Raw genomic sequence first — 22,168 nt, forward strand, 5'->3', positions numbered from 1 at the left:
GCTCCAGGGTCCCAGGTTCGATTCCCGGCTGGGTCACTGTCTGTGTGGAGTCTGCACGTCCTCCCCGTGTGTGCGTGGGTTTCTTCCGGGTGCTCCGGTTTCCTCCCACAGTCCAAAGATGTGCGAGTTAGGTGGATTGGCCATGCTAAATTGCCCGTAGTGTCCTACTAGTAAGGTTAAGGGGGGGAGTTGTTGGGTTACGGGTATAGGGTGGATACGTGGGTTTGAGTAGGGTGATCATTGCTCGGCACAACATCGAGGGCCGAAGGGCCTGTTCTGTGCTGTACTGTTCTATGTTCTATATCTTTGCAGCATCCTTGAGCACGGGTGAGGTCCCGGAGGACTGGAGAATTGCTAATGTTGTCCCTTTGTTTAAGAAGGGTAGCAGGGATAATCCAGGGAATTATAGACCTGTGAGCTTGACGTCAGTGGTAGGCAAACTGTTGGAGAAGATACTGAGGGATAGGATCTATTCACATCTGGAAGAAAATAGACTTATCAGTGATAGGCAGCATGGTTTTGTGCAGGGAAGGTCATGTCTTACAAACCTAATAGAATTCTTTGAGGAAGTGACAACGTTAATTGATGAGGGAAAGGCTGTAGATGTCGTATACATGGACTTTAGTAAGGCGTTTGATAAGGTTTCCCTTGGCAGGTTGATGGAAAAAGTGAAGTCGTATGGGTTCAGGGTGTACTAGATAGATGGATAAAGAACTGGCTGGGCAACAGGAGACAGAGAGTAGTGATGGAAGGGAGTGTCTCAAAATGGAGAAGGGTGACTAGTGGTGTTCCACAGGGATCCGTGCTCGGACCACTGTTGTTTGTGATTTACATAAATGACCTGGAGGAAAGTATAGGTGGTCTGATTAGCAAGTTTGCAAATGATACTAAGATTGATGGAGTTTCAGATAGCGAGGAGGACTGTCAGAGAATACAACAAAATATAGATAGATTGGAGAGTTGGGCGGAGAAATGGCAGATGGAGTTCAATCCAGGCAAATGCGAGGTGATGCATTTTGGAAGATCAAATTCAAGAGCGGTCTATATGGTCAATGGAAGGGTCTTGGGGAAAATTGATGTGCAGAGAGATCTGGGAGTTCAGGTCCATTGTACCCTGAAGGTGGCAACGCAGGTTGATAGAGTGGTCAAGAAGGCATACAGCATGCTTGCCTTCATCGGATGGGGTATTGAGTACAAGAGTTGGCAGGTCATGTTACAGTTGTATAGGACTTTGGTTCGGCCACATTTGGAATACTGCGTGCAGTTCTGGTCGCCACATTACCAGAAGGATGTGGATGCCTTGGAGAGGGTGCAGAGGAGGTTCACCAGGATGTTGTCTGGTATGGAGGGTGCTAGCTATAAAGAAAGGTTGAGTAGATTAGGATTGTTTTCGCTGGAAAGACGGAGGTTGAGGGGGGACCTGATTGAGGTCTACAAAATTATGAGAGGTATGGACAGGGTGGATAGCAACAAGCTTTTTCCAAGAGTGGGGTGTCAGTTACAAGGGGTCACGATTTCAAGGTGAGGGGGGGGGGGGGAAAGTTTAAGGGAGATGTGCGTGGAAAGTTTTTTTTTACGCAGAGGGTGGTGCTGGAACGCTTTACCAGCGGAGGTGGTAGAGGCGGGCACGATAGCATCATTTAAGAAGCATCTAGACAGGTATATGAATGGGCGGGAACAGAGGGAAGTAGACCTTGGAAAATAGGCGACAGGTTTAGATAAAGGATCTGGATCGGCGCAGGCTGGGAGGGCCGAAGGGCCTGTTCCTGTGCTGTAATTTTCTTTGTTCTTTGATCTAGATTCAATTGTTGTTTGTGGGAGAGAGTTCCAAACCTCTACCATCCTTTGAGTGAAGATGTTCTTCCTAATATCGCTCTTTAATGGTCTAGCCTAATATTTAGACAATGCCCCCTAAATCTTAGAAGCTCCAACCAGTGGAAATAGTTTACCTTTATCTACCCTGTCTTTCCCTGTTAATATCTTGAATACTTTGATTCGATCACCCTTAGCGTTCTAAATTCTAGCAAAAACAGGTCTAATTTAAGTAATCTCTCCTCATAACTCAATCCCTGTAATCCAGGTATCATTTTTGTAAACTACGTTGCACTCGCTCGAAGGCCAAAATATCCTTCCTAAGATGTGGTGCCCAGAACTGCTCACAGTACTCCAAATGGGTACTGGTGCAGTGGTTGGCAGTACTTCCTCACAGTGCCGGGGACCCTGGTTTGATTGCGACCTTGGGTGGCTGTCTGTGTGGGGTTTGAGCATTTCCCCGTGTCTGCGTGGGTTTCCTCCCACAGGCAAGAGATGTGCAGGTTAGGTGAATTGGCCCTGCTAAATTGCCCCTTAGTGTCCAAAGATATGGCGGGGTTACGGGAATAGGGCAAGCTCTCCACCACCTCTGGAACCCCGCATCTAGCCCCCCACAGAGCGAACCTCTGGATCCCGCAGATCGGTGCCCAAACTGAAGCATCCTCCAGCCTCAGGTGCTGCCGCCACTGTCCCCACACCCTCAGGGCCGCCACCACCACCGGACTTGTGGAGTACCTGGCCGGCGGGAACGGCAGAGCCGCCACCAAACGTGTCCCTAAGCTCGAGTCCTTACAAGAGGCCGCCTCCATCCACTCCCATACCTCCCCCTCCATCCACTCCCATACCTCCCCCTCCATCCACTCCCATACCTCCCCCTCCCACTCTACCCACTTCCTTACCATGGCGATATTTGCTGGCCAGTAATAGTTAATCAAATTTGGCAGGGCCAGCCCCCACCCCACATCCCCGCTCTAGCAGCACCTTCTTCACCCAAGGGGCTCGACCCGCCCGCACAAACCCCGAGATCACTGCATTAACCTTCCTAAAAAAAAAGCCTTTGGAATAAAAATCTGGAGATTCTGGCACTTCTGTTTCGATAACCAGGGTTTTCTTTCGCTGCAGCATAACCCCTGTGTCTTTATATTCCAATCCTCTAGATATAAATGGTAGCGTTTCATTAGGCATTTTATTTTCTGCATTTGTTCATGGCATTTTAAGGACCTCTGCACCTGAACCCGCAAGTCTCTTGGGACATCCACTGCACCTAACGTCTTTCAGTTCAGAAAATACTCTGTTCAGAAAATTGGTGGGAGGTGAAACGCAGGGGACCACAATTGCCTCTGCAAATACTGCAAGGAGGAAAAATAAAGCAAACTGTGATGTACGTCTGCAAATAGTTGAAGCCGATCTGTGTGTAACTAGTTTCGTTTTACTTTTTAACTTTTCTTTTGCTTTCTTTCTTTATTTTTGTTTTATCTCCTAATGTCTGTTCATATTTACATATCTGCTTTGTAAACCCAAAAACTCAATAAAAACATTCCTAAAAAAAAAAGTTCAGGATGATCTAGTCAGCTCGCCCTCGAGTAACGTTCCAAGATAAAGATCACTTTTTAGACTCACCGGGAGATGCTGACTCCTTTGTCCAGAGGCACACTTTGTGCTCTGTTTTATTTGTTATATGGCTCTGTGTTACGGACACTTTATATTCCGTTTCTTGTCTGTTTGTTATTTGGGTGTATTCTTAATGCTCTTTAGTTATATTTGAGAGAGTTCTTCTGTTTGTTCCCTGCATTAACTTGAAGGGGCTGTTTAGCACAGGGCTAAATTGCTGGTTTTGGAAGCAGACCAAGGCAGGCCAGCAGCACGGTTCGATTCCTGAATCAGCCTCCCCGAACAGGTGCCGGAATGTGGTGACTAGGGGCTTTTCACAGTAACTTCATTTGAAGCCTACTTGTGACAATAAGCGATTTTCATTTCATTTTTTTCATTTCATTAAGCTATTTTTTCTCTTTCTCTTTATGAAGGGAATAGATAGGATAGATGCGGGCAGGTTGTTTACACTGGCGGGTGAAAGCAGAACTAGGGGACAGCCTCAAAATAAGGGGAAGTAGATTTAGGACTGAGTTTAGGAGGAACGTCTTCACCCAAAGGGTTGTGAATCTATGGAATTCCTTGCCCAGTGAAGCAGTTGAGGCTCCTTCATTAAATGTTTTTAAGGTAAAGATAGATAGTTTTTTGAAGAATAAAGGGATTAAGGGTTATGGTGTTCGGGCCGGAAAGTGGAGCTGAGTCCACAAAAGATCAGCCATGATCTCATTGAATGGCGGAGCAGGCTCGAGGGGCCAGATGGCCTACTCCTGCTCCTAGTTCTTATGTTCTTATGATACAATCATTTGGCATGCCTTTTAGTCGCCAGCATGGCATTGTCGGTTAAATATGTTTTTACTCTCCAGCTGGCAGTGTCCCTGCTAACAAGGTGTGTTAGTTAATGGGAGTGGTATTCGAGGGTTTTCTGCAGCTCATAACAATTGTTTTTAAAATGAGTTTGTGTTTATCAATTGTAGGCTTTAGGTTAAGTGATTGCTGCTGTTTCTTTTTTGCTTTTGGGGGTGTGGTTATACTCAACTGTGATGGCGTTTTTAGGCTGGGGAGGGGGTGGGTTAATGCTGGCCCTGGGGAACTCCACTGTTTACCTCCCTCCTCACTGGAAAACAACTGTTTGCCGCTACACTCTGCTTTCTGGCCAACAGCTAGTTTTGTATGCATTCTCCCACTGTCCCTTTAATCAAACAGATTTTAACTTTGATTATAAGCCTGTTATGTGGTACGTGGTCAGGTTGCACTATCTTCAATCCTCTCCGTTACTTCATCAAGGAACTCCACCAAGTTAATTCACCTTTAACAAATCCACGCTGGCTTTCATGTATTACTCATAATTCTTAAAATGTAAATGCATTTTGTCGCAGATTATTGTCTCTAAAGGTTTCCCCACCACCAACATTAGAATGAAATGAAAATGAAAATCGCTTATTGTCACGAGTAGGCTTCAATGAAGTTACTGTGAAAAGCCCCTAGTCGCCACATTCCGGCGCCTGTTCGGGGAGACTGGTACGGGATTTGAACCGTGCTGCTGGCCTGCTTGGTCTGCTTTAAAAGCCAACGATTTAGCCCAGTGTGCTAAACCAGCCCCTGCTGGTTGATGTCTAATGACCACAGTCATTAGGCTGACTGTGTCTATTTTTATCCTGTCCAATAATCCTCTTCTCCTGCCTGCACAAGAAGCACTCCCAGCACCATTCCTTTGACTACCCTTTTACTATTTATGTGTTAATAAAGACTTTTGGATTCCTTTTTATGCCATCCTCTAATCCATCCCCATACTCTTTGTCCCTCTTATTCTCTCTCTTTTCGATCTCCTCTTGTACTTTATTCAACTTAGTTCTTCACTGTATTCTGAATCTTGCTTACAATTGTCATAAATCTCCTTTTTCTGCCTCACTTCAGCTGCTATACCTTTCATCATCTAGGGAGCTCTTCTGTCTTTACAATGTTATCATCATACGAACCAAAGATTGGATTCAGAAATAGGAAGGATGAAACAGGAGAATGTGGGACAGTTCAAGATGCATTTGAAATCCATTTGGTGGGTAAATAGAGTTGGTGATTTGAACCCCCCCCCCTAGAAATGTGTTATTCTGTGCCCGAATTATCCCCTCTTTGGAGGACCCCCCCCCCATTGTTCAAGTACTGGACCCACCAATGTTTAATTCCTGTCCACCTGGGCCAGACCACTATTCAACTTTGGGGAGATGGATACTTTTATTATTGATTGTTTCTTGTCCTTTTCCAAAACTATTCGATCCCTGATGATATTATCAAAGTTCCCCAAATGTTTTGCTTGCCCCACTTCACTCTCAAAACTAGATCCGCCGCTCCTTTCTTCCTCGCTGGGCTGGAAACACACTGATTATTGAGGCGCTGTTGTACGCATTTCAGGAATTCTGACTCATCTTTGCCCTTTACACTGTCACTGTGCCAATCTATAATTAGGATTTTTGAAATATACTGTCATCATTCCGTTTATTCAGAAACCATGTCCTGAGAGGGCTTTGTCGAACATGAACTTCCATGTTAACCTTGCTCCTAAGGCGTGGATCGCTGTAGTTGCTGGTTCATCCATCCAGTTTGTGAGACTCTTTAGGAAAATTGTTCTTTGTCTACCTCGGTCTCTTTTGCTAATGATCTTTCCCACCAGCATCAGACTTTCTAAATCATGATTTCTTATTACATGCCCAAGAAATTCCAACGGACTCCTCCTAATCTTGGTCAGCAGACTTCTTTGGTCTCAGATTTTTACTTGCACCTCTTCGATGATAGTGTGTTTGGCCATGATGTCTTCGTTACTGGCCTCAAAAAACACAACGCTGCAGCCTCAATTCTTCTCCGCATCGCTTCACTGACCGTCCAACACTCGCTTCTGTATGTCAAAATTGGTATGATGTAGCATTCCAGGATTCTCAGCTTGATTTTCATGGCTAATTTTGAGTTGATAGTATCACTACTGTGAGGTTTTGTATATTTATCTGTGAATTTGCTCCCCAACTCCTTCCTACTAATTGGTGGTGATAGTACACCCCCCAGTAGCATATTCACTTCTCTATTGTTTCATAATTCGAACCAAATACATTCTGTTTCTGATCCCTCATATACATCAACCTACTCCAGTGCTATAATAGGTTTTTTTTAAAGTATAAATTTAGAGTACCCAATTCATTTTTCCAATTAAGGGGCAATTTAGCATGACCAATCCACCTACCCTGCATATCTTTGGGTTGTGGGGGTGAAACCCACGCAAACACGGGGAGAATGTGCAAACGCCACACGGACAGTGACCCAGAGAAGGGATCAAACTGGGACCTCGGCGCCGTGAGGCTGCAATGCTAATCACTGCGCCACCGTGCTGCCCTATAATAGTTTATTTGACCAATATTGCCAATTATTTTTTTCTCCTCTCTCTTTCCGAATTCCTCATAACCAGGAAGATCAAGTTTTCCATTTTTGAACCACATACCTATTATCACCAGTGTGTCGATGGTGCACCAACCTTATTTAACACACCACATGCATACAAACACTTATTACAAACGTATCTCAGACAGCACTGCATTTACCTCCTGTCAAATCCTCCTAATTTTTTAATCCAATCTTTTTGTTGTTATGGCGATAGCATTGTAAAGACAAGTTGTTAATGGAACAGTTTTCCTGTTAAGGTCAGTAGGTTTTGATAGTGCTATTAATCACTTTGTCCTCGGACTTGCAACCACAAAGGCTTCAAGGAGCCATAAATCCTGGTCCCGCTGTCCAAGAAAACAGGCCATCAAAGCACTGGAGACGTAGTGACTGATTAATCTGCATCCCATTGGGGGCTAATTTAGCTCACTGGGCTAAATCGCTGGCTTTTAAAGCAGACCAAGCAGGCCAGCAGCACAGTTCGATTCCCGTATCAGCCTCCCCGGACAGGCGCCGGAATGTGGCGACTAGGGGCTTTTCACAGTAACTTCATTGAAGCCTACTCGTGACAATAAGCGATTTTCATTTTTCATTTCATTTCATTTTTCATTATGTTGCATATTGATTATTGGTACAAGTCTGGAATGAATATTGGTCAGCTGTATGCTGACAGTGTAGCTTCAAGTTGATAACGTCAGAAAAACTTAGCTTTGTGTTTCGTTTCTGCTTCCTGTGCATTTAAATAGCTATTCAAACGGCCATCAGCCTACTGAAGGACCAAAGACTTCCTCCACACAAGGAAGGCCGACAGAAACGGCGAGAGGTGCGACAGAAACTACAGGCAGAACAAGAAGAGATAGCACACCGAATGAAAGAGCTGCAGATGGCAAATGAAGACAAACAGCAAGAATTAGTGAAAATGCGTAAGGTGAGAACGAGATCTGGGGGAATGCTTGTACATAAATGTTTGAAGGTGGTAGGACAGGTTAACAACACAGTTAATAAAACTTATGCGATCCTGCATGTTATAAATAAAGGCATAGAGTACAAAAGCCAGGAAGTCTTGGAATGCTTTGCCCAATGAGGTGGAGACCTCAGATTCAATAGTAGCTTTAAAGGGAAAATAAATAGGGAAGCAGGGATATGGAGAAAGATGGAGGAAGTGGAACTAACGGGATTGTCTGCAAAAGATTCAGTAGGCTGATGTTTTGTTCCATAATTCTAACATTGGGACCATGTGTTCAGCTTCTTTGTTCCTTTCCCTTCCCAGGTCAAACTTCCTTTGATGTTTCCTTCATTCTAGCCCTAAACTCTCACCTTTTGCAGCCGTTAAATCAAGGTAGCACACAGCTTCACAGCTCCAGGGTCCCAGGTTCGATTCCTGGCTTGGGTCACTGTCTGTGTGGAGTCTGCACATTCTCCCCCTGTCTGCGTGGGTTTCCTCCGGGTACTCTGGTTTCCTTCCACAAGTTCGGAAAAACGTGCTGTTCGGTAATTTGGACATTCTGACTTCTCCCTGTGTGTATCCGACCAGGCGCTGGAATGCGGCGACTGGAGGATATTCACAGTAACTTCATTGCAGTGTTAATGTAAGCCTATAAAGACAATAAAGATTATTATTATTAAAAACTCCACTTGTACCCTCATCAAATTCATTTTGTACGTAAGACCCACCTACTGCTCTCTTAACCCTATTCCCACTAAACTGATTCTCTCTCTCCTTGTGTACTGTCCCATTCTTCTAATCTGCTGTAATTATCCATCTTCTCAAAACCCCTTTGCAAACTTCTTGGTCTTTGCAAACTACTGTCCAATATCTAACCTTTGCTTCCTTTCCAAAGTCCTTAAACATGCTGTCACTTCCAAAGGTTTAAAATAGGTCAGTGACTTTGATATGAAGAACTAATACCATCTTGAGCTTTCACTAGAAGCACCTATAATTTTCTTTACCTTTGTAGTCACAATAAACACATTTGAATGGAACTTCCCTTAACTAGTAAAAGAAAGTGTACATCTGACGTTCAATTCATTCCATATAGAGTTTCAAGATGTCTGCTGTATCCTCAGGTGTTAGATGACTTGGTCCAGATCTCAGCGAATAGAGATATGCAACAGAAACCTGAATTTTACTCCCTTGCGTTTCACAGACCCATCCCGCCCATCATTGTGTGGAAAACCCTTTACTTCAGTTTGATGTTTCCTGCAGCACAGTCCAGCTCAGAGACTTGCCATATTAGGAATTGCTTATAACCTGTGTCCTGCCTCTCTGTCGCACAGCATGTTAAATTTCCATCAGGCTGTGCCAATACTGTATAGTCGAACCACGACATACTGAATGTTTTCTTCAGTGTTAGAGATGAATCAACATATGCCTCTCTCTGGCCACCCTAGATTAATCATTGCACAGGTGTGGGTGGTCATCCCTTGTGATGATGTGAAGGAATAGAGAGGAAGGTGGAAGCGAGAGGGAGTAAATGTGTTCTGTCAAGAAAATCCTCCAGATTTCTTTGAACATGCTGATCAGAAATAATTGAACAGTGTCTCCATTTGTATTATAAAGCTCATGGGCGGGTTTCTCCGTTAGCCAATGCCGAAATCGCAAAACTCAAATGGGCGGAGAATCAGTTCCGACGTCAAAATCGCGGCAGGCACCCATTTGAAGCCAAATCGCAATTCTCCGTCAGCTCGACAGCGGCGTCAATGCATTCCAGAATGCAGGTACAGTAAACACCGTTTGCATATCATTAACGGGCCCAACCCGGTACTCTCCAGGGCCTCCTTGATTCTCCACCTCCGATGGGCCGAGGTCTTGGCGGTGTGGTTAACTTGTGCTTTTAAAAATAGTGAAACAGGAATCGTGGCTGATGAAGGAGAGAGAGAGGAGGTAGGACACAGAGAGGAGCGACTGAAGGCTGCCGGCCTGGACATTGGCCGTGCTAGACTGGGGTGAGGGGGGCCCGGCCGGGGCGGGGGGGGGGGGGGGGGGGGGGGGGGGGGTAGAGACAGGCTGATGGCCAGGGTGACCCCCCCACACGGGACTGGGGAGGTGTCCCGGCACGGACCACCATTTCCACGGCCTGTAAGGCAGCCACCTTGCTGTGCAACCCACTAACCTCCCACCCTGGCCTCTGGTTATGCAGAGTGACACCAACCATATGGGCGCCCCAACCTCCCGCCACACCTCCAACCAGGCCACCACCTGCTGGCGGCCACACAAAGGACAACATCCACAGTAGCCCCTACGGAGGCCACATTGCCTACCATGGCAGGGGCAGTGCCAGCCAATGTTAGTCTGGCATCAGGGACGTGCGCCAGGGCCATGTGCCAGGGCCAGAGGCCACCGACGCGGCCAGGGGTGTGGGGATGGGTGGGGGGAGGGATATGCAAGGGTGGAGCTCCCAGTGTGAACCAGGGCCACCATGTAGCCCGGTGGACCTGGTTGGGCACCGGGGTAAGCATCATGTTAAAATGTCGGCCTTTCACCTCCTGCAGACAATGGATATTGAAATTCAACCAGCCTTCCTGCTAGTCACCGCAACCTGGGGGATGCCATACGGCTGTGAGAGCAGGCATTGCTCGAGGAGGCGGAGGAAGCTGCATCAGCGGAGCGGGCAGCAGCATAGCTTGCCCCTGAGGAATAGGATGCAGCCGCCCAGGATGGAGAGCTGGCTGAGGATCTGGAGGTGCCAAGGAGGTATGGCATGAGGCCTCGTGTATAGAGGCAGCACCTGTCATTCGAAGACCAGCCGGACCGGGCAGCCATTGAAGACTCCGGCTGAGCAGAGAGACTGTGCAGCATATTTGACAGATGATGGCACATCTGGCACCGCGGGGGTATGGAGGAGGACACCCGCTCCTGGTGGCAGTCGCCCTGAACCTCTATGCCATGTGGTAATTCCAGGCGCCGAGATCCCTATCCAGGATCTCACAGAACTCAGTGCCCAGCTGCATCCACGCCCTCAAGGAGGTCCTGTTTGCCCAGGCGCCTCAATACATCAATTCACCAAGATGCCTGGGCAGCCAGGTTTTTTGCCATTGGCGGGATGCTCCGGGTCCAAGGGGTGATTGTTGGGATGCATATCGCCCTACGACTGCCTGCGGATGACAGGCCACTCTACACCAACCGAAAGGGGTACCATTCAATGAATGTGCAGCTGATTTGTGACCATCAGCTGTGTATCATACACGTTTGGCCCAATACCCAGGCAATATGCACGAGCCTTCATCCTGGCACACTTGACGGTTCCTAACATGTTCGAGATGCCTCCCCAGCTGGGGGATTGGCTCCTGGGTGACAGGTGTTATCCACTGTGGTCATAGCTGATGACTCCTATCCGGAGGCCGGAGACCAAAGCAGAGACCAATGCGAAGACCCACTACAACGACGCCCATACAGAAACCAGGAGTGTGATCGATGGTGCAGCGGTCTCCTGAAGATGGAGTTCAGGTGCCTGGACTGCTCTGGAGGGGCCCTCCAGTATGATGCTGAGAGGTGGCTTGCTGTGTCCTCCACAACCTCACACAGCAGAGGGGCGATGTGTTGGAGGAGGAGGAGGAATGGCAGGTCTCGGCTGACGAGGATGCAGGGGAGGGTGAGGGTGGGCAGGACATGGAGCCCAGGCAGGCAGGGGAGGCCACACGACATGTGCGCCAGGGGCAACAGGCATGCAATACTCTGAGCGCCTCCAGGTTCACTGACTGGGGAGTTGGAGGGGGAGGACTGGCGCGCTGGCCATACCATCCCATGGTCCCATCGGATCCCCGGGGTGGCGGTAGTGGGGAGGAGCTGGGGGACGGAAGGGTGGGGGCGGGGATAGGCTGGGCCACTCACATGGTCCACCCATTCCACACCCCCCCCCCCCCCCCCCCCCAGCCCAGCCCACCTCTCACACCCGTCGGACAGAGCACCGAGGCAGATTGTAACAGTGGCAACAGGTGTTTAATGTGAACGAATATGTACAGGTTTGTGCCCTAGCTCCCACAACTAAATTGTGCACTGAACCCGTGCCAACCTAACTGGTATCCAACTTCCTGGCCTTAAGGGCCCTAATGCTGTGTCTAAGTGGTTCGCCATTCGAAACAGCAGGATTGGAGGCAGCCTGCTGTGATTCCCGCCCAGCGACCTGGGTCCCCGTTGGCGGGCGTCCTCTGGGGCAACCGGGCCTGGATGGCCCCTCTGCTACTCCACAGGATGGGTGTGCATACGGAGTTATCCCCTGAGGCCCCCCCCGCCACCTGGCACTGCCAGTCCTGGAGGCCCGCTCTGGCCTCAACCAGGGTCCGTGCACTTGCGGCCGTGGGGCACAGGGTGTGGACCATCTCCATCTGGGACTGCACCATATCACGCTGCGACTGTGCCACCACCTTCTGGGTTCATGTCACATTAGCCAGTGACTGTACCATCTCCCTCTGGGACTGAGCCACCTCCCTCTGTGTCACCTCCCTCTGTGTCTGTGCCATGTTGGCCAGTGCCTGGGCAATGCCGCCCACGTTCCGAGTCATGGCCTGCTGTGATTGGGCCATGCTCAGAAGAGCCACTATGATTTCCAAGTTGCCCTGGGGCATGGGTCACCTGTGAGACGGCAACCCTTCCCTGGGCCTCGGCCAGCACCCGCACAGAATTCCCCAGGCCTTGGACATACTCATCCATAACTCATCCATGTTTCAGTCGGTGATTACTTTGGGAATAGCGATCACAATCCCGTAAGTTTTAGAATACTCATGGACAAGGACAAGAGTGGTCCGAAAGGAAGAGTGCTAAATTGGGGAAAGGCAGAGTATAACAAAATTCGGCAGGAGCTAGGGAATGTGGATTGGGAGCAGCTGTTTAAGGGTAAATCCACATTTGAAATGTGGGAATCTTTTAAGGAAAGGTTGATTAGAGTGCAGGACTGACATGTTCCTGTGAAAATGAGAGATAGAAATGGCAAGATTAGGGAACCATGAATGACGGGTGAAATTGTGAGACTTGCTAAGATGAAAAAGGAAGCATACATAGGATCGAGGCAACTCAAAACTGATGAAGCTTTGGAGGAATATCGGGAAAGTAGGGCGAATCTCAAACGCACAATAAAGAGGGCTAAAAGGGGTCATGAAATCTCTTTGGCTAACAGGGTTAAGGAAAATCCCAAAGCCTTTTATTCGTATGTAAGGAGCAAGAGGGTAACTCGAGAAAGGATTGGCCCACTCAAAGACAAAAGAGGGAATTTATGCATGGACTCAGAGGAAATGGGTGAGATTCTTAATGAGTACTTTGCATCAGTATTCACAAAGGAGAGGGACAAGACGGATGTTAAGGCTAGGGATGGATGTTTAAATACTCTAGGTCAAGTTGTCATACAGAAGGGGGAAGTTTGGGGTATTCTAAAAGACATTAAGGTGGACAAGTCCCCAGGACCGGATGTGATCGATCCCAGGTTACTGAGGGAAGCGAGGGTTGAAATATCTGGGGCCTTAACAGACATCTTTGCAGCATCCTTGAGCACGGATGAGGTCCCGGAGGACTGGAGAATTGCTAATGTTGTCCCTTTGTTTAAGAAGGGTAACAGGGATTATCCAGGGAATTATAGACCTGTGAGCTTGACGTCAGTGGTAGGCAAACTGTTGGAGAAGATACTGAGGGATAGGATCTATTCACATTTAGAAGAAAATAGACTTATCAGTGATAGGCAGCATGGTTTTGTGCAGGGAAGGTCATGTCTTACAAACCTAATAGAATTCTTTGAGGAAGTGACGACGTTAATTGATGAGGGAAGGGCTACAGATGTCATATACATGGACTTCAGTAAGGCGTTTGATAAAGTTTCCCATGGCAGGTTGATGGAAAAAGTGAAGTCGTATGGGGTTCAGGGTGTACTAGCTAGATGGATAAAGAACTGGCTGGGCAACAGGAGACAGAGAGTAGTGGTGGAAGGGAGTGTCTCAAAATGGAGAAGGGTGACTAGTGGTGTTCCACAGGGATCCGTGCTCGGACCACTGCTGTTTGTGATCTACATAAATGACCTGGAGGAAGGTATAGGTGGTCTGATTAGCAAGTTTGCAGATGATACTAAGATTGGTGGAGTTGCAGATAGCGAGGAGGACTGTCAGATAATACAACAAAATATAGATAGATTGGAGAGTTGGGCAGAGAAATGGCAGATGGAGTTCAATCCAGACAAATGCGAGGTGATGCATTTTGGAAGATCAAATTCAAGAGCGGACTATATGGTCAATGGAAGGGTCCTGGGGAAAATTGATGTACAGAGAGATCTGGGAGTTTAGGTCCATTGTACCCTGAATGTGGCAACGCAGGTTGATAGAGTAGTCAAGAAGGCATACAGCATGCTTGCCTTCATCGGACGGGGTATTGAGTACAAGAGTTGGCAGGTCATGTTACAGTTGTATAGGACTTTGGTTTGGCCACATTTGGAATACTGCGTGCAGTTCTGGTCGCCACATTACGAGAAGGATGTGGATGCTTTGGAGAGGGTGCAGAGGAGGTTCACCAGGATGTTGCCTGGTATGGAGAGTGCTAGCTATGAAGAAAGGTTGAGTAGATTAGGATTGTTTTTGTTGGAAAGACGGAGGTTGAGGGGGGACCTGATTGAGATCTACAAAATTATGAGAGGTATGGACAGGATGGATAGCAACAAGCTTTTCCCAAGAGTGGGGGTGTCAGTTACAAGGGGTCACGATTTCAAGGTGAGAGGGGGAACGTTTAAGGGAGATGTGCGTGGAAAGTTTTTTACGCAGAGGGTGGTGGGTGCCTGGAACGCTTTGCCAGCGGAGGTGGTAGAGGCGGACACGATAGCATCATTTAAGAGGCATCTAGACAGGTATATGAACGGGCGGGAACAGAGGGAAGTAGACCTTGGAAAATAGGAGACAGGTTTAGATAAAGGATCTGGATCGGCGCAGGCTGGGAGGGCCGAAGGGCCTGTTCCTGTGCTGTAATTTTCTTTGTTCTTTATAACAGAAACCATCGCTCCAAATGCCTCCACCGTGGATGCCACCCGTGCTGTGTTGGCCTATGGCACGCATTGTCGGCACCACCTCCTGCCGGTTCAGCAGGTGGGTTGGCCTCCTCCAACTGCACCTGCAGATGCTGGATGCTCACTGACATCCCCTCATTTAGTCCCTGGCCCTGCGGCTGCATCTCCAGTACAGATGGGACTGTTTGTTCCAGAAGCTCGAGATCCGTCTGGGCGGCAACTGATCCCTGGGGTCGGCTCGCCCTCCGACTGTCTGTCATCTCGGGTGCTCCTACCTCCACCTGCTGTACTAGTGTGTGGTGCAGTATCCCAGCCTCATCACTAAAGGCGAGTGTCTCTGGGATGGTGGAGGGTGTCGGAGACAGCCATGAGAGGAAATCACTGTCATCCTCCGACCCGAGCTCCGGAGTCCCCTGAGGAGTGCTGTCCAAACTGTTTGGCTCACGGGGAGGGGGGGGGGGGGGGTTGCTGTGGCACTGGTTGGGGCTAGGGGACACCAGATGGACCCACCCCATCACCAGCATGCCCTGCAACACACAAGACAAGACTCATGATTAGACCAGGGGCCGGGTGGGAGTGGGGGATGGTGGTGTTGACGTGAGGGTGGTGTGGGAGTGAGGGTAGTGTGGAAGTGAGGGTGGTGGTGGGGGATTTGGCACAGATGTCACGGGGAACCGCAATTAAGCGCGGTCTCCCTTCCTCACCTACGACCGAGCTCCACCTTGGCAACCTCCCGTTCCTCCGGGCTACCAACCATGTCCAGGGCCCTCTGCTCGGCCACAGTACGGCATGCAGCCCAGAGGGTGGGTAGCTCATGGCCTGAGTGGCCAGGGCACCCGGCCATGGTGGCCGATATAGGTACGGTGCACGGTGGGGATTCGGCTGGCCTCCTGGGGGAGGAGCGTCGGGTTAGTGCCAGGGGCACAGTAATGCCCACTCTCCCTGGTGTCCCTGAGCAGGTTGAGCAGTATCTTCTGGCACTGCTGGCCCGTCTGGATTGTATTACCCACGGCGCTCACGGCCTCTTCCACCTGCACCAAATCACACCGAACGGCAGCAGCTGGCAGGTTCCTTCCCGGGCCGGGGTACAAGGTCATCCTCCACTCGTTCACCGCGTCCAACAGCGACTCCAGCTCGGCAGCGGTAAACCTCGGGGCTGCTCTCCTCGCTGCCATCTTGTTGGCAGGGATGGTGTGTGTGGGGGAGTGAAGGTTGTATCTGCAGCTGCAGCTTGTCAGCCTCATCAGTGTGAATTGCAAAACTGGCGAATCCAGCACCGTTTCTCATTAGAGTTGATTGTGTTCCATGTGGTACCGGTGCTAGCCCCTTATCAGTAGCAGAATCGGTCCAGGTGTGGCCCCAGTTTTTCTGTTGTGACAGTTCACAAATTCTGTGTCAGAAACGGAGAATCCTGCCCTCTGTGTTTGTAACTTTCTAATCTGTTGTCTAATGGTTATCAGCATTGTTGCTGACCTACAAATTATAATTCAAGTTATATGGGGAGGTAAAAACGGGTTCACATTTGACTTTTGACTGTACACTTCCCCAAGGAGCAAAGGGGCCAAATACAAGTCCATTTGTGGATGCTCTTGATCAGGCACCTGATTATCTGACATAAACAACTGTACAGGAAGTAGCAATTTTCTGTTTTATGTACAAATATTTCAAATATTCTCCTGAGACCGTTCTCGATCTCCAGTTACATTTATCATCCTGGATAAGGTTTATTTTGGAAGTAAGCCAGCCCGACCATGTCTTTAATCACATTCTTTTGGTTTGCTCCTTTCCTTTATTCTGCACAAATGCAAACATTGAAACTATTTCTATATTTTGCTTTGACTTGTGCGTAAAGGAGTTGTATTGTAATCATGAGCCGCAGAATTAGAGTTTCACTGTTTAACCTCACATCGTTTTTCTATTATATTCTGCATAACAAACTGCACCATGCACATTCCCTGCATTTCCTCATTCTCAGGCTAGGCCTGCTTTCTCAGTTAATTCCTCTATTCTTCCCTCCCATTGACTTGTGTACAAGTCAAAACAGTAGCAAAACATAAAATTCATCGCTTGGGGATAATATCACTTGGGCTTGACATTTTGCTTATCCATATTTACATTTTGTTCCAGAATGTCTTTGATTTATTTTAAATTGCTGTTCTCCATTTGTTGCTGATGGAGGATATCCCCACCTACTTTATTCAGCAAATGTAAAATTCTGTGGTTCCCTGAATGGCTGAGCACATTTATTCATTGGGTAGCTGAAGCATACAGACCGAGATTGCCTGAGTTTCACTTCCCTGTCTTTGACCTAGTTGATTTCTTAATTTTCTTTCATCTTGTGCAATTGTTTGACCGTTTTAAGGGGTGGATTTAGCATTGTTCAACTTGACAGCAGATTCCCTCCCTTATTAATGCAGTTAAGAGCTTGGAGGCTACAATTTGTTCATGTGAGATCTTATCAAATGACTTAGTGGTTAAGTGGATTCTGTGGTATGCTACCGAGCCATATATACCAAAAAGCCCCCAATTCGAAATGAAGTCCATGTTGAGTTAGTTTCTGCCAGAATGGTAATGGAAATTCTGGCTAGTCTCAGATTTCATCTGTAAGGGGGTCACTGTTTTGATATGTTCTTGACATAGCATAAGCTGCTTCCTTGATATGCACTCTGACAAAGGAAGGTTCAGACTTGGAGACAGCTTTAACACATTTATTAAACTGTTAACGATTCTCCAACTTGGATTCGACTCTCCTGTTAATCCTGCTATAGCTACTCAGACTGACAAACCAGTCTGCTACAATCCAGGTGATGGGTGTGATGTGTTTCAAATCAACCCTGTGTACTCACTGAGTGTCTCCACTGGAAAGAGCAAGAGTATGTGTGCTGTGTCCTTTATATATGGGTTGGTGTAATGCCCCCCTGTGGTAGTGTCACCTCTATGTGTATCGTGAATGCCCATTGGTCGTGTCCTATCTTACTGGCCTATTGGTTGAATGTCTGTATGTCATGTCTCTGGTGCTCCCTCCAGTGTCTAGCTAGTCTATGTGTATTTACATTAACCCCTTGTGTATTAACAGTGATGCATATCACCACAATCACATTTTTGTTCTTGATTTGCTATTCATTGACCACAGTACGAAGAGCACACAAACAGATCTTCAGTACAATTGGAATCCAACTCAATCATGATGGCTACCATGATATAATAGTCTGTTATCTGAGCTGGTAGAACCATAGAATTCCGACAGTGCGGAAGGAGGCCTTTTGGCCCAACTGACCCTGTGAAAGAACAGCCTACCTAGTCTCACTCCCCCACCCTATCCCTGTAATCCCACCTAACCTGGACATCCCTGGACACAAAGGGGCAATTTAGGATGGACAATCTACCTAACCTGCAATTCTTTGGACTCCTGTTGAATGGCCATTTTCAATGGTGCTGAATTACTGTCACTGATCATTGAACTACATTCATCATGTGGAAACACCTTCAGAGGAGGAGTGAGCATGTAGAGAGGACATTAAAAAGATTTCCGAAGAGTTGCTGTTATTCTTTTTGCAGCAGTTTTGTGAAAAGAGGCAAGTCACAGCGAACGCTTAATGTGACGTTATTCACAAATTTGGTAGTTTCACATTTGTGTTTATATTGGCTGTGTAAATGGACTTCTTTGATGTTCTGTTAACATGGAAGGAAGTAATTCAAAAATTCAAACCATATGAAATATCTGTATTTAAAATGCATCTTCACATTTTAAGAAATCCATTGCTTTTGGCGGTCTCCTTACCTCTGGGTTGTGCTGATGACAGGGACTGGAAGGAGTCTTGTGTGCCTTGCTTCTGTTGACTTGCAGCGTCAGCAGTTTGGAATCAATGTGGACGCAACTGGGCCCAAAAACCATGTGAATGGGCCACATGAAACTGAATCTTTTTTATAACGGTCACACTGATTCATTTATTTTTCCTTAAAGCACAAGGAAGCCTGTACTTTAAATAATCCTCTGTTCAAACTGCTGCTGTTATGGAAAGACGGTGATGAGTGCCGGATTTATTTTCCTTTTTTGGTGTCATATTTGCTTGCCAGACCATTCTGCAAGTTGTGATTCGTACTTCGAGCAGTTATCAATGGGTATAAATCTGGCTCAGGTCTTACTGTGAGTCTCTGGCCGACTTTGTAATTTAGCATCAGCCTACATCAGTGAGATAGAAAACTGAGATAGAAAGGTGAACCTGAATTGATACAGAATCTGAGTTAGCCTCCATACGCAAGATTTTTCCCGATGCAATCATTATTTTAAAATTTTACCTCTCTTTGTATTCCTTTCAATTTGCAATAAGGACCTTAGTTCTCCCGTTATTTTAATCAAAAATCTGCTGAGAGTTGTAACCATATTAGATTGTTTCAGGGAACCTGCAGCTTTAAACCAAGGACTGTTGGGACTTTTCAATGCCCTGCAATAGGTTCAGTGTTATGGATAGTGTGAGAAATGGGCTCTGTTCGACTTCATGTACTTTGCCTCCAAAAAGGGAAATGAATTAATTGCTCATTTCTGTGTTTCTAAAACAGCACTGACCTGAGCTGTGCACTATTTAAAGATTAGAGAGGAGCTTATCATGCGCTACAGTAATATGTATGGCTTTGCACAGCTGTGACAGCCAGTGGGGGTGAAATGAAAATTTAATTTATGCTAACGTTAAATCTGTGTCCTAATTTATGTGACCTGTTGATGTCAACCAAGTTTGTCATGAAGTGATGGGATCGGAATTATGTCTGTATGGTTTGCCCCCACACAGTTGGACCTCTGGTGAAAAGACGTAAAGGCAGGATTGTCAAACCCAACTATCACCTCATTACAACTCTTTGCACAAAACCAAACCATGCTAAAGCCCCACACCCAAGCCTGAGCACAAGACCTGTAGGTTAAAAGCAAATTACTGCGGTTGCTGGAATCTGAAACCAAAGAGAAAATGTTGAAAAATCTCAACAGATCTGGCAGCATCTGTAGGGAGAGAAAAGAGCTAACATTTCGAGTCAAGGTGACCCTTTGTCACAGCTAAAGACAGAGAAAGTGGGAAATATTTATACTGTGGAGTGAGAATGAAAGATTAGTCATAGCCACAGAAACCCAGGGAAACGGGGTGCTAATAGCCAAAGAAGCCAAGGGGAAAGAGTGCTAATGGCAGTCCCCAGAGAGAACAAAAGGTGTGAAAGGCCAAACAGCAGAGAAACTAACATCAGAGGGTAAACTGTGCCAGATGTAGATATAGGAGGAGGGAAAGAACAAAGAAAATTACAGCACAGGAACAGGCCCTTCGGCCATCCCAGCCTGTGCCGATCCAGATCCTTTATCTAAACCTGTCGCCTATTTTCCAAGGATCTACTTCTCTCTGTTCCTTGCCCGTTCATATATCTGTCTAGATGCATCTTAAATGATGCTATCGTGCCCACCTCTACCACCTCCATTGGCAAAGTGTTCCAGGCACCCACCACCCTCTGCGTAAAAAACTTTCCACGAACATCTCAATCAGGTCCCCCCTCAACCTCCGTCTTTCCAACGGAAACAATCCTAATCTACTCAACCTTTCTTCATAGCTAGCACTCTCCATACCAGGCAACATCATGGTGAACCTCCTCTGCACCCTTTCTAAATCATCCTCCTGGTAATTTGGCGACCAGAACTGCACACAGTATTCCAAATGTGGCCTAACCAAAGTCCTATACAACTGTAACATAACCTGCCGACTCTTGTACTCAATACCCCATCCGCTGAAGGCAAGCATGCTGTATGCCTTCTTGACCACTCTATCGACCTGCGTTGCCACCTTCAGGGTACAATGGTCCTGAACTCCCAGATCTCTCTGTACATCAATTTTCCCCAGGACTCTTCCATTGACCGTATAGTCCACTCTTGAATTGGATCTTCCAAAATGCATCACCTCGCATTTGCCTGGATTGAACTCCATCTGCCATTTCTCTGCCCAACTCTCCAATCTATCTATATTTTGCTGTATTCTCTGACAGTCCCCCTTGCTATCTGCAACTCCACCAATCTTAGTATCATCTGCAAACTTGCTAATCAGACCACCTATACCTTCCTCAAGGTCATTTATGTATAGCACAAACAACAATGATCCGAGCATGGATCCCTATGGAACACTACTAGTCACCTTTCTCCATTTTGAGACACTCCCTTCCACCACTACTCTCTGTCTCTTGATGCCCAGCCAGTTCTTTATCCATCTAGCTAGTACACCCTGAACCCCATGCGACTTCACTTTTTCCATCAACCTGCCATGGGAAACTTTATCAAACGCCTTACTGAAGTCCATGTATATGACATCTGCAGCCCTTCCCTCATCAATTAACTTTGTCACTTCCTCAAAGAATTCTATTAGGTTTGTAAGACATGACCTTCCCTGAACAAAACCATGGTGCTCATCACTGGTAAGTCTATTTTCTTCCAAATGTGAATAGATCCTATCCCTCAGTATCTTTTCCAACAGTTTGACGTGAAGCTCACAGGTCTATAATTCCATGGATTATTCCTGCTACCCTTGTTAAACAAAGGGACAACATTAGCAATTCTTCAGTCCTCCAGGACCTCACCCGTGCTCAAGGATGCTGCAAAGATATCTGTTAAGGCCCCAGCTATTTTGTCCCTCGCTTCCCTCAGTAATCTGAGATAGATCCCATCTGGACCTGGGGACTTGTCCACCTTAATGCCTTTTAGAATACCCAAAATTTCCCCCTTCCTTATGGCAACTTGACCTAGAGTATTTAAACATCCATCCCTAACCTCAACATCCATCATGTCCCTCTCCTTGGTGAATACCGATGCAAAGTACTCATTAAGAATCTCACCCATTTCGTCTGACTCCACGCATAAATTCCCTCTTTGTCCTTGAGTGGGCCAATCCTTTCTCTAGTTACCCTCTTGCTCCTTATATACGAATAAAAGGCTTTGGGATTTTCCTTAACCCTGTTAGCCAAAGATATTTCATGACCCCTTTTAGCCCTCTTTAATGCACGTTTGAGATTTGTCCTACTTTCCCGATATTCCTCCAAAGCTTCATCAGTTTTGAGTTGCCTCGATCCTATGTATGCTTCCTTTTTCATCTTAGCTAGTCTCACAATTCCACCCGTCATCCATGGTTCCCTAATCTTGCCATTTCTATCCCTCATTTTCACAGGGACATGTCTGTCCTGCACTCTAATCAACCTTTCCTTAAAAGACTCCCACATTTGAAATGTGGATTTACCTGTAAACAGCTGCTCCCAATCCACATTCCTTAACTCCTGCCGAATTTTGTTATACTTGGCCTTTCCCCAATTTAGCACTCTTCCTTTCGGACCACTCTCGTCTTTGTCCATGAGTATTC

The 22,168-nt window shown here is 47.0% G+C and overlaps 1 protein-coding gene and 1 long non-coding RNA gene across 3 annotated transcripts in view; one reads left to right on the top strand and one right to left on the bottom strand.

Annotated features, from left to right (window-relative positions):
• LOC119971894 overlaps positions 1-8,256 on the bottom strand; it is a 74,145-nt gene extending 65,889 nt beyond the window's left edge. Inside the window, exon 1 of the long non-coding RNA XR_005461941.1 lies at positions 8,140-8,256. This is a non-coding gene — a long non-coding RNA (uncharacterized LOC119971894). The remainder of the gene's footprint in view (positions 1-8,139) is intronic.
• LOC119971893 (switch-associated protein 70-like) overlaps positions 1-22,168 on the top strand; it is a 251,970-nt gene that overhangs the window by 180,184 nt on the left and 49,618 nt on the right. For both annotated transcript variants that reach the window (XM_038808175.1, XM_038808174.1), the window contains one exon: positions 7,569-7,750. In XM_038808175.1, the coding sequence (XP_038664103.1) occupies positions 7,569-7,750 (182 nt within the window). The remainder of the gene's footprint in view (positions 1-7,568; positions 7,751-22,168) is intronic.

The sequence above is a fragment of the Scyliorhinus canicula genome, chromosome 9 (assembly GCF_902713615.1).
Source record: "Scyliorhinus canicula chromosome 9, sScyCan1.1, whole genome shotgun sequence".
Lineage (NCBI taxonomy): Eukaryota > Metazoa > Chordata > Chondrichthyes > Carcharhiniformes > Scyliorhinidae > Scyliorhinus > Scyliorhinus canicula.